Source organism: Lepus europaeus, chromosome 13 (assembly GCF_033115175.1).
Source record: "Lepus europaeus isolate LE1 chromosome 13, mLepTim1.pri, whole genome shotgun sequence".
NCBI classification, from domain to species: Eukaryota; Metazoa; Chordata; class Mammalia; order Lagomorpha; family Leporidae; genus Lepus; species Lepus europaeus.
Window position 1 is genome coordinate 82,305,033 of NC_084839.1, and position 10,624 is coordinate 82,315,656.

At 51.7% G+C, this 10,624-nt stretch overlaps 1 protein-coding gene across 1 annotated transcript; it reads right to left on the reverse strand.

Moving 5' to 3' along the window:
* Positions 1 to 103: 103 nt before the first annotated feature.
* On the reverse strand, positions 104 to 4,956 carry FOXI3 (forkhead box I3). Its single transcript, XM_062208732.1, has 2 exons — positions 4,314 to 4,956; positions 104 to 729 (listed from the first exon to the last, which is right to left on the reverse strand). The coding sequence occupies exons 1-2, from the start codon at positions 4,954 to 4,956 to the stop codon at positions 104 to 106; spliced, it is 1,269 nt and encodes a 422-aa protein (XP_062064716.1).
* Positions 4,957 to 10,624: the final 5,668 nt, after the last annotated feature.

A 10,624-nucleotide genomic window follows, 5' to 3' on the forward strand; every position in this document is an offset into this window, starting at 1 on the left:
AGGAGCTTGCCAGGGCTGCAGGACCCACTTGGGCTCTAGCCCAGAGCTGCTGGCTTGGCCCCTGCGTCCTTTCCAGTCTCAGGTGCGCCTAGCAGAGTCTGCCCTACACCTCGGAGCCCTCGCGCGGGTAGATGAGGCTGTTGACCATGCTGAAGTTGTAGAAGGGACTGCTGAACGGGCTGCCCTGGCCGCCGCCGCTGCCGCCAGGGAAGGGGCTGTAGTAGGAGGGCCGCTGGCCGCTGCTGCCGCCGCCGCCGCCGCTCAGCTGCAAAGCATCGGGCGAGGCCTCGGAGATGGAGGTGGGGGGGAAGGGGCCGCCGGGGGCCAGCGGGGCGCCCTGCAGGCCCAGGTGGCGGCCGCCCGGCACGGCGCGCGGCGTGCTCCCGCTGCTGCCCACGCTCAGGGAGCTGAGGCTGCTGAAGAAGGTGTTGAGGCATGGCGTGGAGGTGAGCACGGCCGCCCCGGGAGACGAGGCAGTACTCTTGGTGCCCTCGGGAGGCTCCGGGGACTGGGACGGCCTCAGCAGAGAGGGGCTGTCCCCCTCGGGCTTCCCGCCCACGCCGGCCCCGGATCCGGAGGAGAGCCCCTCTTCGGATTTTGCTGTCCCTGCGCCCACGCCCACGGTGGAGGCGTTGCTGGCTTCAGAGCGGCGCTTCCGCTTCCGGCGGAAGTTGCCATTGTCGAACATTTTCTCACAGTTTGGGTCCAGAGTCCAGTAATTACCTTTCCCTGAGGAGGTGAGAAAGACGAGTTAGAGAAGGACCTGTTTCTGTGCCTGTGTACAGCAGCCCCCCTTTATCCGTAGGGGGGTACAGTCCACGACCCCCCGCTGGATGCCTAAAGGGACAGAACCCGAACTATATACACTGTTTCTCCTAAACATAGTTATGATAAAGTTCAATTTATAAAGTAGCCACAATAAGAAATTCACAACAGAACAGTTCTAACACTGCTATAAGTTATGTGAATGTGGTCTCTGTTTCTGGAGTTTTCCATGTCGCATTTTCCATGGGTAGCTGAAACCTTGGATGAGGAGAGATTACTCAGCTTTGAGTCTGGAAGGAGGACGGCACACACTGTAAATGCTGCGGACAGATGCTCACTGCACTGTTTTTGATCCTCTCTTGGGGGACACTGGCACAGTAGGTTAATCCTCTACCTGCAGCACCGGCACCCCAAATGGGCACTGGTTCTGCACCCTAGTCAGAGCCCCAGAAGATCCTGGCTCCTGGCTCTGGATCAGCTCAGTTCTGGCTGCTGTGACCATTTGGGAAGTGAACCAACGGATGGAAGGCTTTTCTCTCTGTCTCTCCCTCTCGCTCTGTAACTCTACCTCTCAAAATAAATAAAATCTTAAAAACAAAAATCCAATTCTAGGGACTGGTGCTGTGGCAGGTAAAGCTGCTGCCTTGCAGGGCCGGCATCTCCTATGGGCACCCGTTAAACTGCTCCACTTCTGATCCAGCTCTCTGCTATGGCCTAGGATAGCAGTAGAGGATGGCCTAGGTCCTTGGGCCCCTGCACCCGTGGGAAACCCAGAAGAAGCTCCTGGCTCCTGACTTCGGATCGGCGCAGCTCCAGCCATTGCGGCCATGTAGGGAGTGAACCAGCAAGATGGAAGACTTCTCTGCCTCTGCCTTTTTAATAAATAATCTTAAAAAAAAAAATCCAATTCTATCCCCTCAGGCACTTGTAATTCCATCATCCAATGCCTTCTCTTACTCTGTATGCCAACTGTGCAATCTCGCCAAATCACGGAATTCTGGAGTTACTTAAACTTCGTTTAAGCCTTCGTTTCTTTATACATAATAGGGATAAGAATAGTACCCATCTAGTAGGTTCACTGGGAGGATCAAATACTGTTTCAGCATAGTATCTGGCACACAATAAGCAGCGAAAAAAATAGTATTTATTATAATTATTATTTGCTGGAAGTGTACAACTCCATATTCCTGGGGGAGAGGGGGAAGACCCCACTGGAAAAAATGTTAACTCTGAAATGACAACAATTATTACTGAACAATCAATTATTTGAAGAATGCATGAGATGCCATATTTGGAGTACAAGGAAGCTCCGGTCCACACCTCCCCTCATCCCAGGCAGAACCTGCTGCAAATCTTCCAATCTTCCTGTCCACTGGGCACATATCAGAGACCAGGAGTCCCTGAAGGCATGCGAGGACAGTGCTTAGCTTAGAAAATCTCCCCACCTACCACAATGGAGGCAGAAAAAATCATCTTGGAGGATTTTTTAAAATTTATATAAATGGAACAAATTTCATGTATCTCATACATACAGTTTTAAGTACATAATCATCCTGGAGGATTTTATCTCCTCATAGCTTTTTCCACTTCTGCCAAAAAACATCTTCTGATGTTTAAAGTATCGTTAAGCACTTGCCTTGTAGTGAGTGCGTTACACAGCTCACCTCAGTTACTCTGCTCAGCTCTACGGGAATAGGCAATCTTCCTGCCCCCGTTTTTCAGATGGGAAGACTGAGGTGCAGATTGCATAGTAACTTGCCATCCCCAGGAAGCCATGGTAGAGCCAGCATTTATTTCATCAGGCTGGTTCCAGATCCAGCAGTGTTTACTAACTGTTGTGTTAAGCAGTCTCCACACCCCAGCACGCACTCCCCTGGACACACTAGCTCCCTGATACATTTCTGCAAAACTGTTGTATAAGACTTAACTACTGTTTAATAACTTGCATTTAACTATATAATTATATTGTGCCACTTTGGTACCAAAAGTTTTTTTTAAATTTATTTATTTGAAAGGCAAAGTTACAAAGAGGCAGAGGCAGAAAGAGAGGTCTTCCATCTGCTGGTTCACTCCCCAGATGGCTGCAATGGCCAGAGCTGTGCCAATCCAAAGCCAGAAGCTTCCTCCAGGTCTCCAACATGGGTGCAGGGGTGCTCAAGGACTTGGGCCATCTTCTACTGCTTTCCCAGGCCATGGCAGAGAGCTGGATTGGAAGTGGAGCAGCCGGGACTTGAACCATCGCCCATATGGGATGCTGGCACTATAGGTGGCAGATTTATCTGCTATGTCACAGCTCTGGCCCCAGCACCAAAAGTTTTGACAAGAGACCTTTGACCTTGAACTTAAGTTCATAGCATTTTGTGACAATTTACATGATAATTTTAGGTGATTCAGAGACCAAACCAGGAAAGTGAATCTTCTAGAGCTACAAGGCTTATCCAATACAGTAACCAGTAGCCCCATGCAGGCATTGGGCACTTGAAATATGGTAGGCCACCACTGAGAAGTGGTATAAAATACTGGATTTGAGATTCAGTAACAAGAAATAACATAAAAAACACCAACCTCCCTAATACCTTTTAAACGTGTTCTATGTTGAGACAATGTTTTGAATTATTTAATATTAGGAAGAATAATGTCACCGGTGCTTCACTTTTGAGTCCGGTTGAGGGCATTTACAGGCACAGGTGGTTTGCCCTGAGCTGGTCTTGGAAAGCCCTCCAGAGTGAGGCTTCAGGAAGGAGGGTATTCTGAGCGTCAGAACAATACAGCATTTACACAAAACCCTGCATCTCTGCGGCGTGCTACCACGGATTTCTTCCTCTTCTCCTTTGCCTACCACAGTCGCCTCCCCTAGCCTTGTCTCAGGGTCCTTGAGACAACCAAAGCAGGCCTGTCTGCTCCCAGGCTGCTCTCCGGGGCCGGGCAAGCGCGGCCCTCTTCACTGCAGGGCTCCGATCAGAAGGAAGCGCATCAGAGGCACTCCCAGGGAAGGCACCCCCACCACACCACTGGCAGGACCTACTCCTGGGCTCCCACCTCTGTCCCAGCTCACGACGCCGGCGCTACTGTCGCCAAATCACCTCGCGACGCGGGCGCAGAGAGAAGCGCGCCCCTGGACGGCCCGAGCCTCCGGCTGTGCGCTCGGCTCTCCCGGCCTGATGGGATTTTCGCCTCACCTGCATCTTTGCCTAATCACCCCTTACCCGAGGGCGCGGCGTTCTTACTCCTCTGCTACTTCTTTATCACCAAACCCTCCCTTCAAATGGCCCGAGGGTAGCGTCCCGTCCGCGGTCAGGGCCTGTCCTCCTTTCTCGAACCGGCCAGCCGCCACACTAACTGCGGGTGCTGCCTTCGAAGCTCGGATCCCCCCCCAGCCCGGTCCTCTGGATCCTCTCGATCCATCATCGGAGACCGCGGCGGTCTCCACCTGCTCCCAACTCCCAGGGCCGAGAAAACTCCTCGCAGACCTTCGGGCCAGCCGTGCGCAGAGCCCCCCGCCCGCCGCCGCCGCCGCCGCCGGGAAGCACCTGCCCGGCCGCGCTCACCTGGGTCGTCCTCGTCGCGGGGCACCTTCTTGAAGCAGTCGTTGAGCGACAGGTTGTGGCGGATGGAGTTCTGCCAGCCGGCCTTGCTGCGCTGGTAGAAGGGGAAGCTGTCGGCTACGAACTGGTAGATGTGGCTGAGCGTGAGCTTGCGCTCGGGCGCGCTCTGGATGGCCATGGCGATCAGCGCCGAGTACGAGTAGGGAGGTCGCACCATCTTCATCAAGTCCTCGCGGCTGGCCCCGGTCAGCCAGCCCAGATCTGCCGGGGCGGCGGGCCCCGCGGGAGAGGCGGGCGCGGCGGGCGCCGGCTGCGCGAAAGGCCGCTGCGCGCAGCCGAAGGAGCCGGTGGCGGCCGCCGACTGCAGGAAGGGCCCGGCCGCGGCCCCGGGGGGCGGTGGCGGTGGTGGAGGCGGCGGGGCGCCCAGGTACGCGGCGGCCGTGGCGGAGGGCGAGCCGCCCACACCCGGGCCGTTGAGCCACAGGTAGGGGTTGGCGGCGGCGGCCGGCGGCGCGGTGTAGTCGGCCAGCCCGTAGGGCGTCCTGGCGGCCGGGGGCGCGCCCGGGACGGCGGTGGCGGCGGCGGCGGCCGAGGGCAGGCTGGGCTGCGAGTACACGCCGAAGTTGTCCCCGCAGTAGAGGGCCATGTCGGCGGGCGGGTGCGGCGCGGCGGCGGCGGCCAGGGGCGAGCGGGGCTGGTCTCGCCGCTCGGACGAGAGCATCCCTTTGGGGGCCAACCCTGCGGCCCCTCCTCGGCCCTGGCTCGGCGCACGGCCCCGCAGACCGGGCTCGGGCAGGTGATCGCGAGCGCCTGCGAGTCGGCTCTTTATAACCGCGCGCCCTGCGCTCCCTCCCGGACGGCGGGGCTGGGCGGTGGCCGGCGCTCCCCGGCTCTCCACGCCCCCACCACGCCCTCCTGCCGCGCACCGGCCCCGAGCGCGCCCAGATCCCGGTGCTTCCCCGCCCGGCGCCCGCAGCCCTGCAGCCGCGGCAGCACCCTCTCGCCGGGCCAGGGGGTCCGGGATTCGGCTCGGGGGGCTTGGGGACGGCCGGCGCCCCCAAGTAGAAGGGGGCAGAACTCTCTGTTCCTAGCCCACGTACTCTTAACGCTCGGGTGAAACTTTTATTAAAGAGAAGATAAACCAGACCGCACAAGCGTCTTCGAAAAAGCCCGCGAGTTAACTTGGGGTGGCCGCCCAGGCCACCTGCCGAGGCCGCCTGCCCAGCGCCTCTCTGGGTTCTCCTCCCCAAGCCTCTGAACCTTTTGGGGTCCCCTTGCGAGATTCGCGCTGGGTCTGGACGGGCCGGCTCCCGGTCGGATGTCCTGCGAGGGTAGGACCGGTCTCTTTCGGATGCCCCCTGCTTCTCGGGGGCTCTGCCCATCTGAACTGAGAAGCCGAAATTGGCGTTTAATTTTTTTCTAACCAAGCTGTTTGTTCGCTCCCAATCGCTCTGTACGGTCTTGCTGTGATGAGACAGAATGGTGAACGATTTCAAAGACTTGCAAGGGAGTGACTTTGGAATTAGCATTTTAAAGCCGAAAGTTTAAAGTCATTTAGACGGCGCAAGAAGCTGTCATTTACAGAAAAAAAGAAAAAAAAGAAAAAAAAAAAAAACTATCTCCTGTAAGTACGGTCTAGGACTTGTCCTCTGAAGTTTTCAAATGCGGCTCTGCTCCTGGACAAAGCAACCCCTAAAATTCAACGGCGACTCCACTTGCCGCGCAATCACGACGAATTGGCTCAAAAACAATAATAAGGAAATAATTTATTTTACAATTAAAAATATTCCTAACTGCGTTCTTAATAATTAGCGATAAGTCTGAATTTCTCATTTAAAGGCGGCTTTTTTAGAAAATGACTACTTGCCGATTGCAAATTGGCAGTTCAGAATATTTAATAATTCGGAATTTTCTCCTGTCCCGCAGTGCCGCATTTCTTTCGATGATAAAGTTAGTTGTGTACTTCGAGGGAAACGATTTTCTTCCAGTATCTCATCGGTTAAAAAAATGAAAGCCAGGCATATCCAACTTGCAAATTTCAGTATCTAAAATGCAAGTCACACTTCAAATGTGACTACTTGTCTGTCCTGGAACGCTAATATCAGCTCTAAGCCACATTCTGTCTGCCTCCTGGCCAATGCTGTTTGTCCTACTTGCATGTGTGTTTAGGGATCTAAATGGTTCCTTAATTTAGATAAGCATGGTGCTTATTATTATTAATCATTTTCTTCTCCAAGAGCTTGAAGCAAAGAGTGGTTTTGTTTTGAGGTTTCTCATGGGCTGTTACTAAGGATGACGGCTATGACGCAGGGAGTTGGAACCCAATTTTTAATGATGCTATAATTTAGTATTTGTTTTTATATCTAAAGGTCTACACTCAAAAGAGAAAATCCTAAGTGGGAAACCCAAATGGCAATAAATTACAGAAAGTTTGAAACCGTCTTTTTTAGGAATTGATGTCTTTAAAAATATAATACCTTTCTTTCAGCAAATGATTTACCCACACATACTTTGCAGTTTTGCAGTTTTTGTGTAGCGTCTTAATTCTTGACCCAGTAACTTCCAATTATTCTGAATGGGAGGCCATGATTGCCGATTATTATTTCGTGTTTTGATTAAAGTTACTACATGGTAGGGTTCCTTAATGACGGCGCTCATCCTCTTTTTCAGACTTTGGTTTTATTTGAAAATGCAGAGCCACCTAGCGACTCTTTGCCTCCATTACAGCACATATCCCTAGAGAGATCTGTAGGGTGGACGCTCCTTTAAGGGATTTGGAAGTCACACACATATCCTTATATAATTCCATCACATTTTAATTCGATAAATTTAAAATTACTGTTAGTCACATTCTGAGCTATTCACAGTCAAAATAATATTTTATCCCTGTTTTTTAAAAAGGTAAACTTAAAAAGCATTTGATATACTTAAAAATAAGCAGGAAAAAAAATGGTGCTTAGAATACACGCTCTCTATGTTAAATTGCCTTTTCACTAGATCATATAATTAGGATGATTTATTAACTCAGCTATGCCAGTGTGAAATAAAGATAAACTGTGACACGTTTTCATCATGAAAAATAAAACATTTTGGGAAATTAGTCAACAACAAAGAAAAGATTGCATTTGTTCTCCATTGCCATTTGGTCATTTTTTTAAAAAAAATATTTATTTATTTGAAAGGCAGAGTTACAGAGAGGCAGAGAGAAAGGGAGGGGGGGGTCTTCCATTTGCTGGTTTACTCTCCATATGGCTGCAACGGCCAGAACTGGGCTGACCCAAAGCTAGGACCCCAGCCTCAGTGCTCTGAACTTTGCATGGCTGCCGCTTTGAACCAACCTCGTCCTGTCCAGTGTCAATCCTTTCTATCCAGGCGCTGTGTTTTGCCTCCCATCATCTATGGAAAAACCCACAAGTGGAAATCACCATAACTACCTAAGTCTCCTGTCTGGCCTTCTGCATGCGCCATAGTTAGCACACCTCTCTCACTTCTTCAAAGAAATTGGAAGCTCTTTGAAGATGAATCCTTAAATTATCTATTTTTTAAAAAATACCTTGTACACCATAGGAGAAGCAAATATCGATTATGGAAAAATCAGTACCTAAGTTAATGAATGACCCCACAAATGCCGTGTTATGATATAAATAAGCCATTCAGATATGTGTAAGCATACATGTATACATGCAAAACCCAGCAACCCAGCGTGAGACCTGGGGAAAACTCCTGTAGCAGCAAAGACCAGAAACACCACCGAGGTGTGAAAGGCGGGCCAAACTCTAAAGCAATGCTTCTAGAATAATGGAAGGAAGATTTTAGAAAACATCTTTTTGTTTTCTGGAAGATGTGAGAGTCTGGCCTTGATGCAGCAAGAAATCAGAATAAGGTGAGAAGTCAACGAGAATGCAAGAAGTCCAAATCATCGCTGGAGAATCCAGTGTTTAGCGTCAGAGGTGAGAGCAGCCCTATGACAAGCAGGACAGAATATGTGAAAGTCATTAATAAGTGCATTTCCTGAAGGAAGGGTGACTTAGTTAAGCCAACATGAGGGGCGGAGAGCAACAGGAGCTGGAGCCACTTCCTCATCCCTTATGTCCTGTTGTTTCGTCTGACTTCCAACCACAGAGAGAGGAGCGGAGACAGAGAGGTCTTCCATCCGCTGGAATTGGGTTCACTCCCCAGTTGGCCACAAGGAAGCCAGGAGCTCCTTCTGGGTCTCCCACATGGGTGCAGGGGCCCAAGGAGTTGGGCCATCCTCCAGAGAATTGGATGGAGGTGGAGCAGCTAGGACTTGAACCGGCGCCCATGTGGGATGCCGGCGCCCCAGCGGCTGCTTTATCCGCTATGCCACAGAGCTGCACCCCCCCCCCCCCCCCGGCCACTCATTTTAGAGGCATTAGAAAGGGCACGGACTGCACAGCTGCTTGCCTTTCCCCGGTCCCTGCATGCCACAGAGCCGCCTGCAGACCACTCACCTGCAACTTCCACAAATACCTGAGGCTTTATTTCGTCTAACTGTTGGTGGGAAACTGAGGCAGCCCCTTTCCCCATGACAGCAAGCTTCCCACCATGTTGCATTTGGTCTCTGGGCCAAGAAATCCTTTTTCATTCTGGACCCTTGATGTTGACATTAGCCAAAGGGCCTGTGCCAGTCAGCCCCCTCTGACACTGGGGAGCCCTGGGAGTCTGACTATAATGCAAAGTGGGGCACACATGAAACCTAGGAGGGCTCAGAAGCAGGAGGGGGGCTGGGGACCACACAGCCAGCTGACCCCCACAACACCACTCCCCCGGGAACATCAGACACAAGGCAGCAGGCAGAAAGAGTGAATCCTGAGGATTCTAGGAGCCTCAAACATCTGAGAACTCCGCAGAAGTTCAAGGTACTTAGTCCAGAAAATAAGAGAAAAAAGCCACCTGCTACAATGGAGCTGCCTCAGCACTTCCATCCTAGGTTACTAACGTGAGGCCGTGCTGGAACCTTGAGCCCCTTCCTGTTGCATCCCCCTCCCCTCCCCTGGAATGCTTCTTGGCCTCTGGCTGTAGCTAATCGGCCCCATTCTTGAGCTTCCTTGGCTAACTTCTCACACTTCTCCTTTTACTCTCAGACCAGCCTCCCTGGGAGGCTGCCTCCCTGGGAACTAGATCCTGACTGCCCCAGGAGCCTCCCACGGAATCCTCCCTGGGGGAATCTCATCCGAACAGTATCTTTGCTTCTCCCGACTCCTCCCAGCTCCGGCTACAAGTGGATTAGTCTCCACTTTGCCCACCATTGCCCCTACCTGACCATCTTATTAATAAACCCCAAGTCTCTAAGCTGTTCCTCCAGTTTTCCCTCTTTCTTCGTTAAATTTCACTCTTGGGTCCATGGCCTACCCATCTCATTCACGCTCTACCGGACGGTGCCATGTTGGGTGGTGCCAACATCCACTTGGATGACTCATCCAATGCCTGACCGCTCATTTCCATAACCAACTCCTCTTCTCCAGCTCAGCCACCCACTATCCTCCATGGTCCATGAGAACGGGGACTGGGTCTCTTGTTGCTCACTTCTTAGAAGAGCAAAGAGCCATGGGACACATGCTACATACCTGATACTGTGCAAAGCACGTTCTGTATATGATCTCATAGAATTCTCTCCCCAATCTCGTGAGATAAGAACTGTTATGTGTATTATGAAAAATCCATGCCTAAATTTTCAAAAGCTCTCCAAAGTATATTAATGAAAGTGCAAGGTGCACAGCCCGATAAAGAACATGGGTCCCATTTTTGTGTGTTTTTCAATGCATGTAATTGTCCAGGTGTGTGCCTAAATAAAAATTCTGGAGAATTAGGGCTTAAGCCACCACGGGGGTGCTTGCATCCCATATCAGAGGGTCTAGTTTAAAACCTGCTTCCAAACCAACTTCCTCAGGTAGTTGTGTTCCCGCCATCCATGTAGGAGACCCAGATTGAGTTCTAAGCTCCTGTCTTGAGTCTAGTCCAGCCCTGGCTGTTGTAGGCATTTGGGGAATGAACCAGCAGCTGGGAGCAATCTCTCTCTCTCTCTCTCATTCCCTTTCAACTGCTCCACTTGCAATCCAGTTTCCTGCTAGTGCACCTAGGAAAGCAGCGGAAGATGGCCCAAGTGCTTGGGCCCCTGCACCCATGTGGGAGACCCAATTGGAATTACAGGCTTTTGGTTTCTGCCTGGCCCAGCCCTGGCCTTTGCAGCCATTCGGGGAGTGAACCAGCAGATGGAATGAAAGATTCCTCTCTCACTCCCCCTTGCCCCCTTGCTCTTCCTCTCTTTCTTTCTTTCTTTTTTTTTTTTTAAA